Source organism: Podarcis gaigeae (genome assembly GCF_964106915.1).
Source record: "Podarcis gaigeae genome assembly, chromosome: 8".
Taxonomy (NCBI): Eukaryota; Metazoa; Chordata; class Lepidosauria; order Squamata; family Lacertidae; genus Podarcis; species Podarcis gaigeae.
In genome coordinates, this window is record NC_139684.1 from 57,677,673 (window position 1) to 57,699,011 (window position 21,339).

The 21,339-nt window shown below is 47.1% G+C and overlaps 1 protein-coding gene across 9 annotated transcripts in view; it reads left to right on the plus strand.

The window, feature by feature from the left end:
• MACF1 (microtubule actin crosslinking factor 1) overlaps positions 1-21,339 on the plus strand; it is a 292,549-nt gene that overhangs the window by 84,003 nt on the left and 187,207 nt on the right. For 7 of the 9 annotated variants that reach the window (XM_083751563.1, XM_083751572.1, XM_083751574.1 and 4 more), the window contains 3 exons: positions 10,209-10,270; positions 11,030-11,119; positions 16,726-16,803. In XM_083751563.1, the coding sequence (XP_083607689.1) occupies positions 10,209-10,270; positions 11,030-11,119; positions 16,726-16,803 (230 nt within the window). Of the gene's footprint in view, positions 1-173; positions 574-3,939; positions 5,518-10,208; positions 10,271-11,029; positions 11,120-16,725; positions 16,804-21,339 lie in introns of those variants that run through there. The other 2 variants (XM_083751564.1, XM_083751566.1) reach the window with 2 other exon arrangements.

The window sequence follows — 21,339 nt, forward strand, 5'->3', positions numbered from 1 at the left end:
TCCAAACAAGTCTGCTTGGAGAGTGGGCATTCCAATGGGCTTAGGAATGGAAATTTAAGAGCATGACGCTCTCTCTCTTGAAGGGGGGGGGGAGAGGCTGAAGTTGGTTCATTTCATCACGTTGGTGGATGCCAAGGAAAGATGTTTGAGTCACCCGGACGCTCATTTGCTCACTTTCTCTATCCGGAGTCCCCTTGCTCCGTCAGGCATTTTTGTTTTGGAAGCAACAGAGGGCAGGCTGTTTCTCCCCTACCCCATGGGCTGATGAGAGAGGAAGAGAAAACCCCCCCTCCTTCCAGAGACAGCTCTCTCTCTCCTCTCTCGCTCTCTTTCTCTCCTCTGAACTCTGTGCCTTTGCTGTTCTCGCCCGCCCTGTTCTGTGTGATGCTGTGTCTGGGCACTTGCGGCCTCAAGAGAGGAATTTAAAACTCAGGATCTGTGATAACGGCGCGGGAACCAGGAGGCAAATGCCCCTTTTGAATGGCACTTTCCTGCCACCCACTGTTTTCGTCTTGAGTCACGTTCTTGGAGTTGCTGGGATCTTGTATTGGACGAAGAGCAGGAGGCAGGAAGGTACTGTTATTTGAGGACCAAAATGTACTCTCTCTCTCTCTCTCTCTCTCTCTCTCTCTCTCTCTCTGTGTGTGTGTGTGTGTGTTTGTTCTTCCACCTGACCTTGTTCGAAGCAGCAGTCCTCTTTTTCTGCTTGATGGCAAGAGGTCAGGAACAGCCCAGAAGCACTGCTGGGTTGCTGATGTCATGGAATATGCAGAAGACTCTGCTGGACACACACAAGAGAAGCTTCTAGAGGGTTAGACTTACGAGACTCTTTGTTGCACATAAGAAAGTTTCAGTGCTTCCTTTAACAGTCAAAGAGCTCTGGGAATTGTAGTTCTTTGAGGAAACTAAATGAGTTGTCAGTGGACTCAGGTGATGCCCATGACTTAGTCCCTCTGCATGTCACCGGTGTTCATTGGTAGAAGAGCATTCTGATTTATGCCACAATGACAGTTTCCTAAGTGACAGCACTAGGTGGCTATGTCTCTGGGGCCTTGTGTACGTTTCTGCCTCATTTCTATGAATGGGGATTTTCAGTCTTACACTTCCTTAGCATTCTGGTTTCCACACAATATCTCAGAGCACCATGCAAACCTAAAACTCAGCACTTGAAAAACTCTTTTTAGCACAAAGGATTAGAGAGCAAAGAAGAACAGGTGCCGCTGGGGGAGAATCAGCATGGCTTCTGCAAAGGAAGATATTGTAGAGCTGGAAATTCAACTTCATGTGCAGAGGCAGTGAAAAAGGCAAATTCCATGCTAGGGATAATTCAGAAAGGGGCTGAAATTGAGACAGTGATATAGGAAGGAATGCTTATACAGTCATACCTCGAGTTGTGTTTGCTTCACATTGCGTTTTTTCTGGTTATGAACATGGCAAACCCGGAAGTAAACACTTTACTTCCGGGTTCACTGCTTCACTCATGCACAGGAGCGATCTACCGTGTCATGCGCAGAAGCGGCACTCTACTTACAGACTTTTCGGGGTGCGGACAGCACCCCGGAATGGATCGCATCTGTAAGTAGAGGTACCACTGTATACCCATTAAAGTCTATTCTGTTCCAGCTTTGAACTGGGACGGGACTAAATCCACCCTGCTCTGCTTCAGTGCATATTCTTGATGGTCTGATCCATTTGCTTTCTTTGTGCCCTGGCTTCACCTGCTGTTTGGGGAAGCAGCCTTGAGCCTCTTTGTGGGAAGTCCCTTGATGAGTGCGGGACTCAGAAGTCAGCAGATGCCCCAAGGAAGAGGACTGAAAGCACAGGAGTCCAGTGAAGCTGGAGGATCCTGACTGGGGAGCGTCTCCAGGGAGGTAGAAATGGGAAGCAAGTTGAGAAGCAGCCCCCAGCACAAGGAACTTCATGCACATGTCTGGGTAGACCATAGGTAGCCAGCATAGTGCCCTCCAGATGCTGGACTTCAGCTCCCATAAAGCCTAGCCAAGGACAGTGGGAGTTCTGAGTCCAACAACATTTTGATGGCAACATGTTGGCTACCTCTGAAGCAGACTGTAGCTCAGACAAAAGGGTTGCACTTTAAATGTTCCCAAAAGAGTAATCAGTGACCAGGTAGAGGATCATGGGCTGGGCCAGGCAGACAGGCAGGCAGGTTGCAGGAGAGGAAGCCTGCTCATGAGAAAGGGATTGTTTGCTGAGTGTCTTCGCTTGAGAGATCACAGCTATAATCTCTGGTGGAAACAGTTTTTCCAGAGAGACATGGTGACTTGTGAATGGCCCAAGATCATCAGCAAAGTGGGGGTGGCCTTTGCAACACTGTGGAAATCCTTGTTAATATTTGGTGTGTGTGTGTGTGTGTGTGTGTGTTGAATCATGGTTGGGTAAAGAAACCCTCTTCTAGAAGACAACTGAAGTTGAAGGTGATCCTTATCTACAATAGTGGTTGGTAATTACAGAACCTAGTGATGTATGGAAGTGAGAGCTGGACCATAAACAAGGCTGATAGCCAAATAATTGATGCTTTTGAATTATGGTGCTGGAGGAGACTCTTGAGAGTCCCATGGGCTGCAAGAAGATCAACCCTATCCATTCTTAAGGAAATCCGCCCTGAGTGCTCACTGGAAGGACAGATTGTTAAGCTGAGGCTCCAATACTTTGGCCACCTCATGAGAAGACTCCCTGGAAAAGACTCTGATGTTGGGAAAGATGGAGGGCACAAGGAGAAGGGGACAACAGAGGACGAGATGGTTGGACAGTGTTCTCGAAGCTACCAGCATGAGTCTGACCAAACTGCGGGAGGCAGTGGAAGACAGGAGTGCTAGGCGTGCTCTGGTCCATGGGGTCACGAAAAGTCAGACACGACTAAACAAATAAACAACAATAAATTACAGAACCAGCTGATGAGCATTGCTCAGGTTTAACTAAGCCCCAAATAGCAGGATGTGATTTTGTGTCTGTGTTAGGGATGGACAGACAGACACAGCTCAGCAGGAGGGCATCTGCTTTGCATACAAAAGGCTTCAGGTTCAATTCTTCTTAGCATTGCCAGTTATAGGGCTGGGAAAGATTCCGGCCTGAAACCCCGGAGAGCTGCTGGAAGTCAGGTGAATTGGCACAAGGCAGCTTTCTGCATCCCTATGTGCTGTCAGTCTTTTTCTTTCATCAAGTGCATGTTTCTGGTTAGTCCCTTGCTATAGAACCCATTGAGTACCTGGAGCCCAGTTACCTATCCTGTGTATCGGATCAGAACCTGACTTTCATAAGGTAGCCTTTGCGGTGTCCAGCTGCAGATCTTGTAATTGCTGGAGGCTTTGCAGCAGCCAGCAGCCTTTCTCAACCTGGTGTCCTCCAGACATTTCAGACTACAATTCCCATCAGCCCACCACATCACCATGTAGCCATGATGGCTGGGGCAGGTGGAGTTGCAATCCAAAACACCCAGTGGGCACAAGGTTGTAGAAAGCTGCTGTAAAGAATCTTCCAAAGGGCACAGCTGGGTCCGTGCTTTGCTCTGTTTGAGAAGTGCCTTTGGTTTGTTATTTTTTCCCATTGCCGTCTTTTTGTGCTGAGCTCCTCCGCTGCCCTGAGCCTCCCTCTCTGCTCCCCCTTCCGTCTGTTAGGCCAGCCCAGGTCACTGACAATAGCAGCTTTGCTGTGGCCTCTGTTCTTGGCCTTGGTCAGGAATGCCAGACGGTTGGTTGGTTATCTTCTGGATGGGCAAGGGGGGAATGTGGGCAAGGGTGGGACAGCGGGTAGCCAGCCAGTGAGGCAGCAGTGGGGGCTGCTGAGAGTTGAGCAGTCGGGTGGTAACAGGTTGCTTATCAGAAGCACTCTCTGGGAAAAGATTAAGCCGTTGAAGATAAGCTGGCAAGACCTTGATGTTGTTGGTGAGAAGGAGCAAGGGACTTATTCTTAGCTCAGTGGATAGGATAGTGTCTCTCTCTCTCTTTGTGTGTGTGTATGTTGGGGGTGGGAGGGCTAATCTCATTAGACACCAAGATCTACCCAGGAGGAGTAAGGCTGGGTGACAGGCTCTTAAGGGAGGAGAAAAAGCATCGGACAGAGTACTCATGGAGTTATTTCCTGGGTGGCAGTGAAGGAAGCCAGAAGCTGATGTTTTCTGCTGGGCCTGGTCGCTGCCAGGGTGCTTAAGTGATCCTGGAGCTTTGTGCTTAACTTGCTGGAAGTGGGGAGCACTCAGCTTGGGTCAAAGAGACTGAAGTGGAGTTATATTTAGAAGAAGAGGAAAAGGAAGATGACTGATAAGCTAGCCCCCGTTATCTCTTCCGTGGACGCTCCAAACCATTGCCCTCTTCAAATGGCGTAGTCTTCTGCTGAGCTAGTACTTTTGCAGAGCTGAGCTCTGGAAGTTTTGGGGACTGTCTTCAGCTCGAGGATGCTTTATTTGTGAAGATGCTGCAGGCCCCCAATGAATGCAGAGAAAGAAGAACAGCCTATTGTTCTGCCTTAGTGTTTCAGTCCGTCTGGTGACTCTGGGAGTTCACATTAGAACCAGGAGGCAAACAGCCTGGAGCTGCATTGCTGAGTTCTCTTGAGAGAGGTGCTGGCTGGACCTTCTGACTCCCACATGCTGCTTCCTGCATGGAGGTGGCAACTTGGGTGTGATGGAGTTTTGGCTGGAAGTTGGGATTTTTAGAGAGAAAAAGCTGAAGAACTGGAAAATTCCTCTTCTGTTCCAAGTCCCTGAGTAGTCGTGAGTTGTCCTTTCCCAGTGTGTCTTGGATTTGTACCTCTTGCTCAACCTGAAGAAGAGAATCTTTTTCTCAGTCTCTTTTCTCTCTTGAGGAGTGGTGGACCTGCTGAATGCTTTTTACATCTATTTTGACCTGATCGCCTCCTTTCTTGAGTGCAAAGGTGATGGTGGGAATAGGAAGTTTCCACCAAGGACATTGTAGTGACTGAATGAAGTGTAACCCATTCTGGGGTGCGGCAGGATATTGACCAACCTCCTTGCTGCTGCTGAATCTTCATGCACAGCTGAGGCCTGTGCCTGCCTGTCCCTTTGAGGTCTGCTGGTGATGTGGCTATTTTGAAATATTTGTGCTGGACCACCGGATTATTTTTGTTTTGCTTGTGTCTCAGAGGGTTTTTGCTGTCTCTCCCCAACTATGGAAGACGTTGGCACCTTCTTGCAAAGTGAACCCCTTTCTCTGTGAAGCCTCTGAGGCTCCCTTCTTTGTGGGACTGTTTGCAGAGATGTTCTGAAGGGAGGCTCATGCGCGTGCGCGCTTTCTTTTGCTGCTGATCACGAAGGAGGAAGCTGTGGGAGGAGCTGTGGTGAGGAAGCCGGCAGCCAGGGCATGGGGCTAGGAGACCACGCTGAGGATAACAGACTCCAGGGGAAACCCGGAGTTGGAAGAGCTCTCTTGCAAACCAAGGACTTGATGCCAATGGCGCTGGGCTCTGAGGGGTCCATGTGGCACATCTTCAGAGGGGAGAGGGAGCTGAACGCCCACCTCGTGTGCAAGATGTGCTGCTTTGGTTAGTACGGCCTCCTTGTTGGTTACATCTTCCTTGATGATGGGGGTGGGGAGTGGAGTGCGTGGCAGCCTCATCCTAAGCATGGCTACTCAGAGGTTACTCATGGTTACTTCACTTGCTTCCTATAAAGTGTCCGGAGGAGTAAAGTCTGATCCTTCTGACTCATGCATGGGACATGCCATCACCTAATATATTTCTGTTTTCCCTTTCTTTTTTTAATTCCAGCCTTGTAGGAAGAGAATTTGGGGCATCAAAGGAAGGTTTCTGGGGGAAAGGAAAGGGGGAGCAGAAAGGGCTGTGCTAAGAGCGGAGGCAGCTGCCTTGAGCAAGAGATTTTGGCCACTGATAGAGGAGGGGTGTGGGGGGGGTACAGAACTGATTCATAGGTGGGGCACAATTCACCAGAAAGGGGCATCCTGTGCAATGGGTGGAAATGGTGTGACTCTAGTTCACTTAAGCTCAGTGTGAATTGCACAGGAAAACTTAAAACAGAGGGTTGGGCCTTGACTTCTAATGGGCTTTGCTGCTGCTTTGTAACAAGGGACTATCTTTTCCACACATTTCTGTAACCGTTATTTTGTTGGAGAAACGCATTGCAAAATTCAGAGAAGTGCAAATTTTAAAGGTTAGCCATGTTTCAGTTCACTTGTTGTTTTGGGAAGTACAAGTTTGGGAGCTTTGCATTAAAATGTGAACTGAACCAAATTTCTCCCCAAGTCATGTAGTAGACACAGTTGTCCTCCCTCCCTCCCTCCCTCCCTCCTCAGTCTTTTCTGCTGACTGGTGAGAATATACTTTCTCCCTCTTCTGAAGCCATAACTAGACATTGGTTAGTTGATAGAAATGCAACACTAAGTTGTGGTGTGATAAGGGAAGTTTAATGTAGCATGGAGATGGTTTTCTTCTGTAAAGGTATTTTCTGTTCTTGGGTGGGTTTTTTGGAATGTTCTTTTTGGGAACAGCTTCCTGCAAGGATGGGGAGCCTGTGGCCCTCTAGAGGCAGGCTGGACTCCAACCCCCATTAGCATGGTTAATGGTCCAGGGATGATGGGAATTGTAGTTCAGCAAAATCTGGAGGGCTGCAATGTTCACCATCCCTGACTTACATATTTTATGTTAAGTGATAATAAAGTAAACATACATTGGGGATGCATGTACAAAATCATTTATTTATTTAAAAAAATTGATTATATGAGTACTTAAGTGAAATAGTGAAGAACCTATGTTCCTTTATTTCCCCAACCTGTTGCCCTCCAGATGATTCAGAGCACAGTTCTCAGCAGCCTCTGCCAGCATGTATCATGGACTGGCTGGATGCAGAGGGAATGGTGGGCAGCACCAACTGGGAAGAAAGCTCTGAACCTGGGGATTGATGGTGGGACGATGAGTAGTCAGAGGGAGAAGACTGGGCAGAGGAGGTGTCAGAAGCTGAAGAGGTAACAGGGTTTTGTGAGCAGGAAGAGGCTGTGGCACAGAGCAGTCCAGAATCAGAGGCAGAAGTGGAGGCTGGAGAGGAAGGGGGCCAAAAGGCAGAGAGGAGTCAGGCTAGTGAAGAAGCCAGGGGGTCTCCCTTTTCTGCTGCAACCGCTCCCCTCTTCTCAGTCCCCCAGAACCAGATGAAGATGGAGGAGCAAAGATAGGCATGGTGACGGAGTATCAGATTGCGTGGGAAGGAACTGGGGGGTGGGAAGGAGACTTAGGCAAGATCTACTGGGATGAGTTGCTGTGCTCACTAGGCCTGGCCTCCTGAGTTGACCTCGTTTCCTTGAATAAAAAATTAACTTCACTGACACTGAATGGTTTATTGCTAACCTGCCCCTGACACCTGCTCCTGACAGCACAGCTATGCTGGCTGGTGCTGATGGGAGTTGTAGTCCACACCATCTGGCGAGCACTTGCTTGCAGGCGAGCTGCTTTCAAAGGCCATCACTGACCAGAGTGCAGAAGGCATTAATAAGCCAAGACAGAAGCATTGTGGGGCAGGATTCTGGGTGTTGTTCTGCAGGTAACCTTAAGAAAATAGAAATGTTTCTGAATTCCCAAGAAAATGTCCGTGCAAGTAACTCTTTCACAGCTGATTATTCAAATATGCTGATTTTTGCCCAAAAGAGAGTATAGTATCAATGGGTAAAGATTTCAGGGTATTCTCCAAGTAACCTGCTGGAGGTGCGTCTTCTGGGCTGGTGTCCTATCTGCAGCCACCCAATAGCAGTGCAGCTGAGTGGACAGGCATTTGGGAACCATCAGGTGCCAATAAGATTTGGGGAGGTCTTTAACCTTACCAGGGACGTGGGTGGCGCTGTGGTCTAAACCACTGAGCCTTGGGCTTGCCGATCAAAAGGTTGGTGGTTCGAATCCCCACAACAGGGTGAGCTCCTGTTGCTCAGTCCCAGCTCCTGCCAACCTAGCAGTTTGAAAGCACACCAAAAAGTGCAAGTAGATAAATAGGTACCGCTCCAGTGGGAAGGTAAATGGTGTTTCCTTTCGCTGCTCTGGTGTCGGTTTTCCATTGTGCCAGAAGCGGCTTAGTCACGCTAGCCACATGACCCGGAAAAACTGTCTGCGGAGTGGAGAAAGGCCGGCTCCCTCGGCCTGTAAAGCGAGATGAGCGCCGCAACCCCAGAGTCGTTCACGACTGGACTTAACTGTCAGGGGTCCCCTTTACCTTTAACTTTACCAGTGCAGCCCCCTGAAAATGAAAAGAGTCTTGCAGTTATGATGGGAGGAACTGGAGGCACCTTGGCTCTGTGTTTCCACAATGTTCCATGGAGATTTTCTTGTAATAGCAAATATATTTTGAGAAGTGTTTTGTAGAACATGGGTGGCTCACCTTTGTTTGACCTGAGAGCAGCTCTTAAGGTTGGCTGACCCTCATGGTGCTCTTTGTTGAAGTGGCTGTGGCTACTCAACATGCGAATGTCAGTAATAAATAGCCCATCCCTGGAGAGTGATTAGAATGGGGTTGCCCCGGGGGTAGGGGTAGGGGCTCCTTGCTCCTTGCTTGCTTTTTAAATCTGCAGATGTTTAAAAATCTATACAAGGCCCTTTGAGGAAAAGACCCATTGATGTTTTGGCTAGGCCTCCACAGAAGGATAGTCCTTGAGCATGACAGCCTGTGCGCATGAATCACAATAAATTGTGCTTGCTCCTGGATCTTGATTGCAGAGAGGCCAAAGGTCAGGGCTGGGTGAATTTGTGCTGGAGATGATAGGAATCAAAAAATAAAAAATAGAGGGGTGGGTGGGGGAGTGTGTGATGGGTTTGTTCCCCAGCATATGCAGAGTTGTGATGATTCGCGCAGGGCACCAATGCCCATGGATCTTTATAGATCAGCTTAAGCAGAGAACAATAGTAGGTCCCTTCTCAAAGTAGAAATTAGGCTTCTCGGACACGACTAAACAACAAAACAACCTGGGACCCTCCAGATGTTTTGGATTACAACTGCCATCAGCCCCAATATAATTTAGCTGTGCTGGCTGGAACTGATGGGAGTTGTAGTCCAAAACATCTGGAATGCACCTGGTTTCATAAGGCTGATGGAGTCTCCTTCCTTGGAGGTTTTTAAGCAGAAGTTGGATGGCCATCTGTCATGGATGCTTTCCTACTTTACAATCCTATCATTCTGTGAACTTGGGCAACACGAGAGAAGGAGGAGAGGCAGGAAAGGGAATTGTTAGAGAGTAACAAGGAGTGTGTCACTTCCAGTAACCAGGGAAAGATGTATGGTGTTTTGGCTCTCATTTTAATTTTAAATTAGTCTGGAGTCTCATAATCAATGTTTGTGAGTAGCCTCACAAAAAAAGCACTGCTCATTATTGACAGCATTGTAGACCTTTTAATATGTAGCCTTTGTCCCTTTTCAGGGTCTGTTTGGGGTGTTGATGAGGGAAATACTTATATAGCATGAATTTGCTAGTGAAGATGGGGTTGGTAAACCTTGGATACGGTGTGCGGCTTGGCTTGCTTGCTGAAGTTGCCTGGAGCTGTTTGCTCTGCAAGGGTCCTCTGGTGGTGTCCCCCACCCTACTGCACAATGTGCTCTGGGTTGATCTGGACTGTGGGTTGGTTTGAAAACTTGGACTCAAACGGCTTTGATTATCTCCCAAACATTGGGAGGGAGGGAGTTGGCTGGCGGAGGGAGTTGCTTGTAGCACAGAACTGGTGGGCATCTGCTCCAAGGTAGGAAGGGTGCTGAGAACAGAACCACCACCACCCCCACTCTGTGTGTTTTCATTTGAGATGTATCTATAGTCCTTGCTTGGATTTTTTTCTTTTTTAAAAAAAGCTTCAGGTGTCCTTGGGTTGAGCTTGAGGGCCTAAAATAAATGTTAAATCCCTAAAATCCAATGAACCAAAATACAGTGAAAGAATAAGCCGCTAATTGCCTGCATTGTTTTAGGCTCTAGAAGGGTAGCTTCTTACAACCGATAAATGCACTTGGTTTATGTCGTTTATAAAACCTCTGCGCTCAGGAAAGGCAGCAAAAGGTACAGGCTGAGACCCTCGTTCGAGAAAGCAACCTGTTTCTGTGTGTGAATGGTTCGGCCTCTCCCTAAGTGCCCTTGAAGGCATGCATCAGCTCCGAGAAAAGCTTGTGATGCTGCTGCTTGTCACCTGCAACACGAAATGCTCTTTGTTTTTCCAGGTGCCAACTTAGGCCTCTCTCTCTCTCTTTCTGCTCTTTTTAACAGATGAACGGGATCGGGTCCAGAAAAAGACTTTCACCAAATGGGTGAATAAGCACCTGATGAAGGTAAGCACGGTGCTGTTTCTGATTCTATCTTATCACTACCAGCAGCCAGCATGGTGGGGCAGAACCACCCTCCCAACACAGGTGTTGCTGCAGTTTACCTGGGACCGGGCAAGGCACCATGGCAGTGAGGTTGGTGCTGCACAGGTGCACTGGCAGAGCCAGCCGCATGCTCCTGCTGTTGCATCTGCAGAGCCCCAAATTCTCCACTACCCTCTCTTGCCCTGGCTGCCTCCAGGTGAGCTGCAGTGATGCTGATGTCAGGAGGCACCCCACTCTGCTGGCTGCTACTGCTTAGCGCCCAGCAAGAGCTTGTTAGATTATCCTCTCCTCCTTTATTTATTGTTTGCCCCATGGCATATGCTCAGTTTTGAAAGGCTCTGGGGCTTTCGTTATGCATATATCCCTATTCTCAGTACTGAGAATAGTACTGAGAATAGTAGTGTGCATTCTTTTCTTTTTTTGAAAATGTAGCATGCTCTTAGTTCTTAAGGCAGCAAAAACAGGCTTTGAAGTTTGAAATGCCTAGCACAGAGCTTAGTGGTGGTGGGTGATCTTTTAACTTTTCTGTAGTTAGCTTTAGTCTTTGCATGGAATACTACCATGAATCCCTCCTCCTCCTGCTCTTGAGTTTTTCTTACCACTACCCAACCAACCCAATGGGCAGCAGGAGGTGCCCACTGCTTTGTCTTGCTGCATTGCCTGGGACATTCCTCAGGCAGAGCATCTGAACAGATGTCTTCTTCCATTTTGGTCCTACAGGTGCGCAAGCACATCAATGACCTCTACGAGGACCTGCGAGATGGCCACAACCTCATCTCTCTGCTGGAGGTCCTCTCTGGTGTCAAACTGGTGAGTTTCCAGGACCCCCTCGACTCCTTTAGCCACCCTTCTTTTAGCAATCAAAGCAAAATTATCCTGCTCCTCAAACTCCTAATCAGGGGGTTATAGGCTTCCTGTTTCACAAGACATGGACGCACAGGTGTATTTTATTACACTGGTGCTACCTTGTGCCACCCTGTAATTCTGGTCTAGGCTGGAGACCACCAGGAGCTGAATCTGGTACCTTCTGTAGACCTACCATATTCTTCCCCACTGAGCTGTGGTCTAAATGTTTGGTCCCGAAGCTGTTTCTGCATCACAGGCTCTTCTGTTTTCAAAAGCAGGGACCCTTCTTACTTCTAGGTCTCACTTAAGGTTCAGCAGAGTTGGGTTGGTTCCCTTCCCAGCCAGCACCCTCACTCTGCTTCAGTTGAGTGTTTGCAGTGGAAATGTCTATTGTTATTGTTATTATTATTATTATCATTATTTGAGGAGGAAGGGAAAAGGACCCTGTTGTTGGTGTTTCCCCTCCTCCTCCCTGTGCATTTTGTGTATGCTGCATTTTCCTTTTCTTTGGGGGGGGGGGTGTGTATGTGTGTGTGTGCCATTTTCTTCTACTCGGTGTCATTGTCTGTCCACAATGGTTGTTAGCAAAAGGAATCCTCAGGGCAGAAGACCCTTCGGCTGGTGAAAGTGCTGTCCTGGTGTCGCACGAGCAGCGAAGAGTGCGAAGAGGAGGAGGATGAGGAGGATGGTGACGCAGTAGGTCAAAGTCCTCCTTGGAGCAGCGTTAACAACAACTGGCACCGGGGCACGCTCAGATAATCCAGGCGTACCTGAGGTTTTGGGCAGGGATCCAGGGATCACCTTTTGAGAAACAGAGAATGATTCTTAACACTGATGGACTCTAAAGGCACGTGAGACCTTGCTCAAGCTATAAGCAGGCATGGGCCTGGTCATTGCCTGGGTGGGTGACCATCTGGGACTTAGGTGTATGCTCCCTTCAGAAGGGCCATAGCTCAGTGGCAGAAGATCCCAGGATCGATGTCTGGTGGTATCTCCAGCAAGGGCTGGGACAGAGCCCTGCCTGAAACCCTGGAGAACTGCTGCCAGTCAGTGTAGACAATACTGACCTAGATGGACCGATGGGTCTGACTCAGTATAAGGCAGCTTCCTGTGAGTGAAGAAAGGCTGGGAATAAATTCAAGTTGTTTTTTTTAATCAAGTATTCAATATCAGAAATTACTATCCCATTGCCCTTTTTGCTTTATTTATTTTTTAAAATCCTAAAGGTTTGATTGACTATAGATAATAAAACTCTCTAAATAATTTATTGGGGTAACACTGGATGTCCATAAAACACCATATGCATTCTCTCAGTTGGTGTTACTTGGACATAGTTGAATCTGTAACTTTCTCCCATAGGAGGCCGTGATGGCCACCAAGTAAGATGGCTTGAGAAGGGGACTGGGCAAATTCATGGAGGCTAAGAGTGTCCATGACTCCTAGTCAGGATGGCTGTGCTCTTCCTCCACAGTTGCAGGCAGTAATGCTTCTGAATGCAGTGACTGGAAACCACAATGGGGAGCTAGATGGGTCGTTGGCCTGATCCAGCAGGCTCGTGAGAAGACTGTGCAACCATGTTGCTTCCTGTCTTTTCTCCCCTGACACCAGCCAGGTGCCTCTAGTTCAGGGGTCAGCAAACTTTTTCAGCAGGGCCCGGTCCATTGTCCCTCAGAGCTTGTGGGGGGCTGGACTATATTTTGAAGGAAAAAAATGAATGAATTCCTATGCCCCACAAATAACACAGAGATGCATTTTAAATAAAAGGACACATTCTACTCATGTAAAAACACACTGATTTAGAAGGCAATTGGGCTGGATCCAGGCCCCGGGCCTTAGTTTGCCTACCCATGCTCTAGCTGTTATTGACTACAACTCCCAGGAGCCACAGCCAGTATGGCTCTGCTAGTTGGGGCTCATGGGAGTTGTAGTTGAAAACAACTGGATGGCGGCAGTTTGGTAAAGGCTGCCTTATACAAATGAAAAAAAATTCCTTCCAGTAGCACCTTAAAGACCAACTAAGTTAGTTCTTGGTATGCACTTTCGTGTGCATGCACACTTCTTCAGATACACTGAAACAGAAGTTTCCAGACTCTTCTATATAGTGAGAAGGTGGGGAGGGGTATTACTCAGAAGGCTGGTGGGAATGGGTGATTGGCAGATAGCTGACATCACACATACCATCTCGGGACTATTTAATTGCTCATCGTCTAACATTGTGTATGCCATCAAATGCCAACAGTGTCCTTCAGCTCTCTATATTGGACAAACAGGCCAAACATTACGCCAAAGAATAAACGGACATAAATCGGATATCAGGAATCACAAGACAGAGAAACCAGTAGGAGAACACTTCAATCTCCCAGGACATTCTATACAAGATCTCAAAGTAGCAGTTTTACTACAAAGGAATTTCAGAAATAGACTGGAAAGAGAAGCTGCTGAATTGCAACTTATCACCAAACTTAAAACCATGGAGAGACCTGGTCTGAACAAAGACATTGGATTCTTATCTCATTATACATGACAAAGCCACTTTTCACCTTCTCACCCCTTGTTTTTTCCTGTAAGACCTATTGCAGTCGTTAAGAGTCGTCAACAGGCTCATCTCCGCTATCTGCCAATCACCCATTCCCACCACCCTTCTGAGTAATACCCCTCCCCACCTTCTCACTATATAGAAGGGTCTGGTGACTTCTGTTTCAGTGTATCTGAAGAAGTGTGCATGCACACGAAAGCTCATACCAAGAACTAACTTAGTTGGTCTTTAAGGTGCTACTGGAAGGAATTTTTTTTGTTTTGACTATGGCAGACCAACACGGCTACCTATCTGTAACTTATACAAACGCTTAGCCACAAGTATGCTAGCCCAATTTTGCTGCCCAGTGAAATTAAAGCAATCCCCCCCCCCCAAAAAAGGTGACCTTTTCTTCCTCTTCACACAGTGCTGATTTTGTCCCCTCCCCCTTTCATCTCTCTGTTGTGTGGGGTCGATTTCTACTGGGTTTTAAACATCTACTGGATTATCTGTACATGTTTTCTGGTGCCGGTAACTGAGTGTGTTGATACTAACCCACGAGGTGTGAGTGCATGATGGTCTGTCTTAAGTACAGCAGATCCTGCACACTTCAACAAACATGTTATGGGCTTGCATGTGTTCTATGTTCTTGTGAGCACATGTACATCCCAGGCACATGGGGATGTCAAGTCTCTTCCTCACCGCCTCACAAGTAGAAAATAACAGTTTAAGATTAATATGGAAGTCCAATGAAGGCAGTCACTTTTCTGTTTGGGGACGCAGACCTTTGTCCTTCCAGGAGGCATCTTATGCCTCCATAAGTTTCCATAGAGTAAAATGTAACTGCATGCTTTTTGCTTGCCCGTGTTTGAACCACATTGTTCCTTTGAAATGTTCTTGCAGAGGATGGGATCCTGACACTTGCGCACAGGTAGTTTGTACGTCGGCAACGAGTTGTGGGGAAGGGATTGCACCCCATGAGGTGGAGTGAAACAAAAGAAGGCATGTGCCTTCCATGTATGAGGGGCCAGAGCAGAGTTGGGTGGAACATCTTTGGAAAGAGAGCATTTTTTTGGTATCCTGAACACACTATACGATTAAGCCACATTTGAAGCACATCCTTTCCCTCAAAGAATTCTGCACACTGCAGTTCCAAGTCCCAGCAACCCTTAACAGACTACAGTACTCAGAATTCTTTGAGGAAAATAATGTGCTTTAAAGGCATGGTGTGTATACAGCCTGTGAATGGTCTTTCTAAATCTGGCTTCCTCTGTGCTTTGAAGTACTGGGGGTTCTTTTGTGGCCAGCTCAGCTGAAGGAGTTAAAAACAATGGTTTTAGTACAAGTTGCTGTGTTCTCTGCTGCATGCCCCTTCTGGGGTCACCCGCTCCTTTTGCTTCCTTGCTGTCAGGCTATCTTCTGACTTAGAAAGCTTCCTTTGGTCTCTGCTTCTTCCTCATTCTGGCTGTTTATCTCTCCCTCCTCACTGCTGCAGTTGCTGCAGCATAATTGCCCAGGAGCCATCTGGGTGGAGGCAGCCACACTTTGCCACATGGGCCAAAAGGCACTTGGGCCATAGGCTAGACAACATTTAGGGGCCCCGACTACATGGGCAACCCATATTTTTAAGGGTAGCATGAGACGCCAAGATCCCAACATTCTCCATGAACCCTGGAATCGTGCAGCAGAGTTGCTCAGTTGTCTTGGGCTGGCGCCGGTGTCTGAAAGCTGCTGGGTTACTTTCCCTTGGTGCATGCAGAACAATGCAATCCCTTTGACCCACATTTTCTCTTGACCCCACTCACCCCACTCTGCTATTTCTGTTCTACTCTAAAGGCTGTTGAAGTTGTCTTCAGGTGTCCTGGTGATGTGAGACAGCGGAGGTTTCTTACTGGGTTTCCTGACTCTTTAAAATTTGGTCAAAAACCACTGTTGTGGGCAGAGCAATCTGGAGCTCATTGTTTTCCTGGTGCTCTCTTTCCAATAATACCTCCACCTGAAGTACCTGTTTGACCTCTTAGGGGCACAGTCTGTGTTTCCAAAAGCAGCAGCTGGTTTTCATCTGGAAAACATTGAACAGGGGAAAGGGTTATATACCCCTAACCTCTTTCTCAGCATGATAGGCCCAGTCTGGATCTGCTCCTTCTCTGGGCTGTGATTCACCAAAATGCAGTTGTGGGTTTCTGCCATCTCTTTTTGTTTGGCCCTGAGTTACCCTCCAGCTCAGCTGGGGAACATGTGAGCCCTGGGGGTGCCCTTTTTCTGTGAAACAAGGCCCAGCACCTCATACAGATTAGGAATGCAGCCAGTTGCCACCATGCTAGTTATTCGTTCTTGTATTTTGTATGCAACTCTGTTTGAAGTTAAGCTGGAATTGGATTAGCATTCTCTCTGGCTTGATCCACTAAGCTGAACGCAGCCCACCTGTCGCCGTGCCCTGTGCCCTGACAGGTCCTTGGCCACCTTTCCCTGTTTTTGCAAGTCCCAGATAGGCTGGGAACACAAACAGGAGGCTTATGGAGCTCATGGTTGGCAACTGTGTTCAACTTGTTGGGTCCTCCTGCAAAAAGCTACCATTTGTAAGTGTTCTCAAGCTAAGGTGTTTTTTGCCCACCTGTTGATTGTGACATTTTTACAAATGAAAAACAGGAGCCCCTGCTATCAGCTGTTGACCTGCTTGCCTCTTTCCTAGCCATCTTTCTCTGTCCAGTTGCTTTGCTCTTCCTACCTTTTCGAATGAAAGCTTTTAACCCCTGCTTGGGCCATTTGCAGACCTGAGAACAAAAGCAAAGAGGCCTGTCATCTGCTGAGGGTCTGGTCTTCTTTTGAGCTGTGCAACCACACTTTGCATTAGTGGCCCATGCTCAGGTTCCTAAGAGAAAGTGAGGAGGCAGATTGAAGGGAGTACACAGTGTGGGTGTCAGGAGACCTCTCAAGTAGATTCACATTTTTTCCTGGAGTGATGGAGGAGAAGGTTTGCCGGCTGGCTGGAGATGAGTCCTTGTGCCTTGCTCCAAGGGGTGCCTGAGTTGAGTCTGCCCTGTGTGTCTTTCAGCCACGGGAAAAGGGCCGGATGCGCTTCCACCGACTCCAGAACGTGCAGATTGCCCTGGATTTCCTGAAGCAGCGGCAGGTAAGACCCCTCCCCAACACACCTTTCATGGAAGGGAGGGCTGTCAATGGTTGCTAGCCAAGCTGGGTATGCTCTGCCTCTGCATTTGGAGGTGGAAGTGCTTCTGAATACCAGCTGTTGGAAACCACAGGAAGGGAGAGCGCTCTTGTGCTCTGATCCTGCTTGCAGGTTTCCCACAGGCATCTGGTTGGCCACTGTGAGAACAGGATGCTGGGCTGGTCTTCAGATAAATTGAATGGCAAGAGAGCCTGACCAAGAACTCCCAGGAATTGTAGCTAGCATAGTGCCCTCTGGATGTTTTGGACTGCAACTCCCATTTGGCCCCGAGTGCCATGCTGGCTGGGGCTGATGGGAGTTGTAGTCCAAAACACCTGGGGGGCACCAGCTGGACCAAGACTTGCCATCTTAACGGCCTCCTTCTGAAGGTAGCCCTGTTTAGGGAAGTTTTTAATCTTTGACGTCGCTTTTTTATAATTAATTTTCTGTTGGGAGCTGCCCAGAGTGGCTAGGGAAACGCAGCCAGATGAGCGGGGTATAAAGAATATATTATACAGTGGTACCTCGGGTTACATACACTTCAGGTTACATATGCTTCAGGTTACAGACTCCGCTAACCAAGAAATGGTGCTTCAAGTTAAGAACTTTGCTTCAGGATGAGAACAGAAATCGTGCTGTGGCGGCATGGCAGCAGCAGCAGGAGGCCCCATTAGCTAAAATGGTGCTTCAGGTTAAGAACAGTTTCAGGTTAAGTATGGACCTCCAGAACGAATTAAGTACTTAACCTGACGTACCACTGTAATTCTTTTCCTTTGTGGTATAGTAATTTGAGTGTCACATTTGGACCTGGGAAACCAGGGTTTGAATCCCCACTCAGCCATGAAGCTCACTTGGTTAAGTACTTAACCCGAGGTACCACTGTATTGTATTGTATAGTATTGTATTATATTATATTATATTATATTATATTATATTATATTATATTATATTATATTATATTATATTATATTATATTATATTATATTATATTATTATATTATATTATATTATATTATATTATATTATATTATATTATATTATTATATTATATTATATTATATTATATTATATTATATTATATTATATTATATTATATTATATTATATTATATTATATTATATTATATTTTACCAGGATTGTTTGGGGGAAACTGTAGCAGTTTGTGTGACAATTCCTTGGACTGAACTGGGAGTGTCTCCCTGTTTCTGTGTGAGCAGACTTAATATGCCTGTCTCAGGGCTGTTACAGTTGGGTGGGTGGGAGCACTGTCTTGTCAGTGTGCCGGAGCAGAGCAGACCAAGGTGGTTCTGCATTCGCTGACAAAACTCTGCCCACGATCTCAGACAGCGCCTCCTTTTCCTGCTTGTTCTGTCCTGATGCTTCTGTTCTGAAAGGAAGATGATGACAAGGGTGAGGAACGGAGGCGAGATTTATTACCCCGACTCCCTGGGGCCTGCTGGCTTAGATGAAGGCACGTGCCCTGCCCTGGGGAGTGTTAACAGCTTAATGATAGCTCCTCGCCCAGTGTTTAAAAGGAGCAGCAGAGTCTTGCTGGAGGCTCTTGGTAGCTGGTTCCTCCACACAGACGCTTCAGAAAAGCCTCCTCCATCTTGTTATTTCAAAGGGCAGGAGAAATTGCTTGTTGAGGCACATTGTATGCAGGGCTATAAAAAACAGAAGAACCACCCCAGGTACCCCATAATTCCAGGCTGAGAAACATACAGCCTCCAAGAACCGTTGTGAATCCTCAGATCACTCTTCGGTGCTTCTAGCCTGTGGCCATTTTCGGGTGGCATTCAGTCACACATCAGCAAATTCAGGTTGTACAATTAAAGCTGGATTCGTGTTCCTGTGCGGCAAACCTGCTTTCCCACCCTCCTGAAAGCCATTGGGAAATGAACTGGAAAGTATAACAATTGCTTGACTCAATACAGGCAAGTCAGAATGGATGCTCAGTGTTCAGTGAACAGTGCTTGGGTGCTGCTCTGCACATCCCTGCCCAGAAACACTCGTGTCTGAGAAACGTTTCATGTTTGGATTTGGGGAACGAGGAGGGATTCTCCCTCACAGTCGAGATCACTTCCACACAACCCATTCATTCATTCTGATTTATTTGCAGGGAGGTTAGACTATGTTGGCTGTTTGCTAAGAACATAGGAAGATGCCTTCCTATGGTCCATCTAGCTCAGTATTGGCAACACTGGTTGGCAGCAGTAGCTCTCCAGGGTTTCAGGCAGAGAGTCTTTCCCAGTCCTTTGTGGAAATCATCAATGCAGCAATGATTTTCCTGTTGCTGTGGAGTGTCATAGATGCTGGAGTTTTCTAGCTGGCAGTGGCACAGAGTTGCTTGACCAGAATCACATGATTGCCTCAACTTCTGGTCTGTAACTTTCCTATCTTGGCTTGAATTACTTGCAAGCTACCAACGGAGATTATTAACAAGATGTATATATTATTTTTTAAAAAGACCCACCAAAAAACCCAACCTGAATTGCTTACATAAAATAGTGTGAAACATTCGTTTTTTAAAAAAATTGCAATAGAAACAGACTTAGAAAATTATCAAAATAGAGACAACAGCAACAAAAGGTATTAGCTGCTATCAAAAATGGTACATTGAAAGTGCCTCCCAGTGAATATTCATAGGCAGGAAGGTGCCCCTGGCCTGCAAGCTCCTGGTTTGGTCCTTGCTGTACCCAAACATTCTGGTGCTCTCGGTGCCAGCAGTAATTTGGGTGTCAAGGCCTTCCATTCAGCAGGGTGTGGGCAGTCTTTGAAGGATGGGAGAGGAGAAGATTTAAGATGGAAAGGCACATATTTTGGGGCTGAGACAGTTTGAATCCCTAAGCTCTACTTTGCATGGGGCCAGGTCTTCTTTCTCTACTGCACCGCCCTCGACTATCACAGTTCTCAGGGCCAAAAAATCCTTATGAATGCAAGTCACAGTTCTGCAAGTTTCAGCTGAACTTCAGAGTTGATTATGGACCATAATGCAGTTCATGTTTGTGATCAATGGTTCAGACAACCATTGTGAGCACATTTTGGGGTACGGTGCAAGAGAGCATCATTGTCAACTATTCCTCAGTCATTGGTTGGCCTTTGAAGAAGCATTTCACTTTTGAAGCCTCTCCCTGTGCCCCCACCCTCCACCCCTGTTCCAAAACTCTGTGGATAAACTAAGCATTTCCTCCAGTGTCAGGTCCTGAGGCAGTTGTGGTCTGAGGTTTTATTAACTGGGTTGGTTGTGTAATGCAGAGGGTGGGGTGAGCAAGTTTGGGCTTGCGTCTTACGTGGTCGGCAGATTTTTTCAAAGATAGCATGGGAGGCGGTGAAGGGATAAGCAATCTAAATCAGATTGGCGAAAGGCAGCTCTAAAACACTGCCGTGAAATATATGGGCAGAGGCCCTTGGAGAAATGGGGTATCTGAAACAAAGCAGGGACCTCAGTGCTCTCATGGAGAGGCGGTTCCCCGATCCTATTGCAAAGCCACTCCCCACTGTTCAGAGCAGTGGAACTTGAAGGGGAACTATTTGTTCAGTGCTAGAGCATGTGGTCCGTGCATGTTGTGTCCCAGATTCAGTCATTACCATCTCTGAGGACCTCCAGTAATGAGGTTGAGAAATACATTAGAAAGCTGCTGCTGGTCGTCCAGTTAGGCCAGCCTTCCCCACCTGGTGCCCTCCAGATGTTTTTTGCTGGGGCTGACAGGAATTGTAGTCCAAAACATTTGGAGGGCACCAGGCTGACAAAGGCTGAGTTAGACAGCACTGGGCCAAATAGACCAATAGCAGCTTTGTGTATTTACCATACATTGTTGTTTGAGGGATTCTTTCCATGTTTAATGCTAGGGGCAGCATTGAAGACTGCACATCGGCTGGCAATTCTCAAATGCCTGCACTTGTGTGTCCTATAGCTGAGGAGTTTTAGAGGCTGCAGAGCTACCACTCAACTTGCTGGTTGGTTATGCTCTGCACAGGTGCCTCCATTTGAAATCTCCATAGAGGTGGAGGAGCAGAGGAAGAGAGGGGGAGGGGTAAAGGAAGGCATATACAGAGGGAGAGGGCAGACACTGAGTTGAGTCTGCACACCTGAAGGGATGTAGTTTCAAAAACCAAGGTGTGTGGGTGTGTGTTCATTCATTCATTGATTCTCAGGAACTCCTTTTGATAGGCATTTTCAGATAACATAGTTGTTTCATCATAACATTCCTTATACTGTACTCCTTTAGATTTTTGAAAGTGATAAATCAGAATTTTTTATTAAAAAAAAGAGGTTAGGATTATGGTTGATAAAAAATTAAAGGGAAAGGAAGGAAGAGGAAGAATCATATTAAATTATTATTATTATTTTATTTATTGCATTTCTATCCCACTTCCGCCCCCCCAAGGAGCTCATGGTGACATCCATGGTTTCCCCCTTAATCATATAATAGAATCAGAGTTGGAAGGGGCCCTGAGGATCATTTAGTCCAACCCAGTGCAGTGCAAGAGTACGCAGCT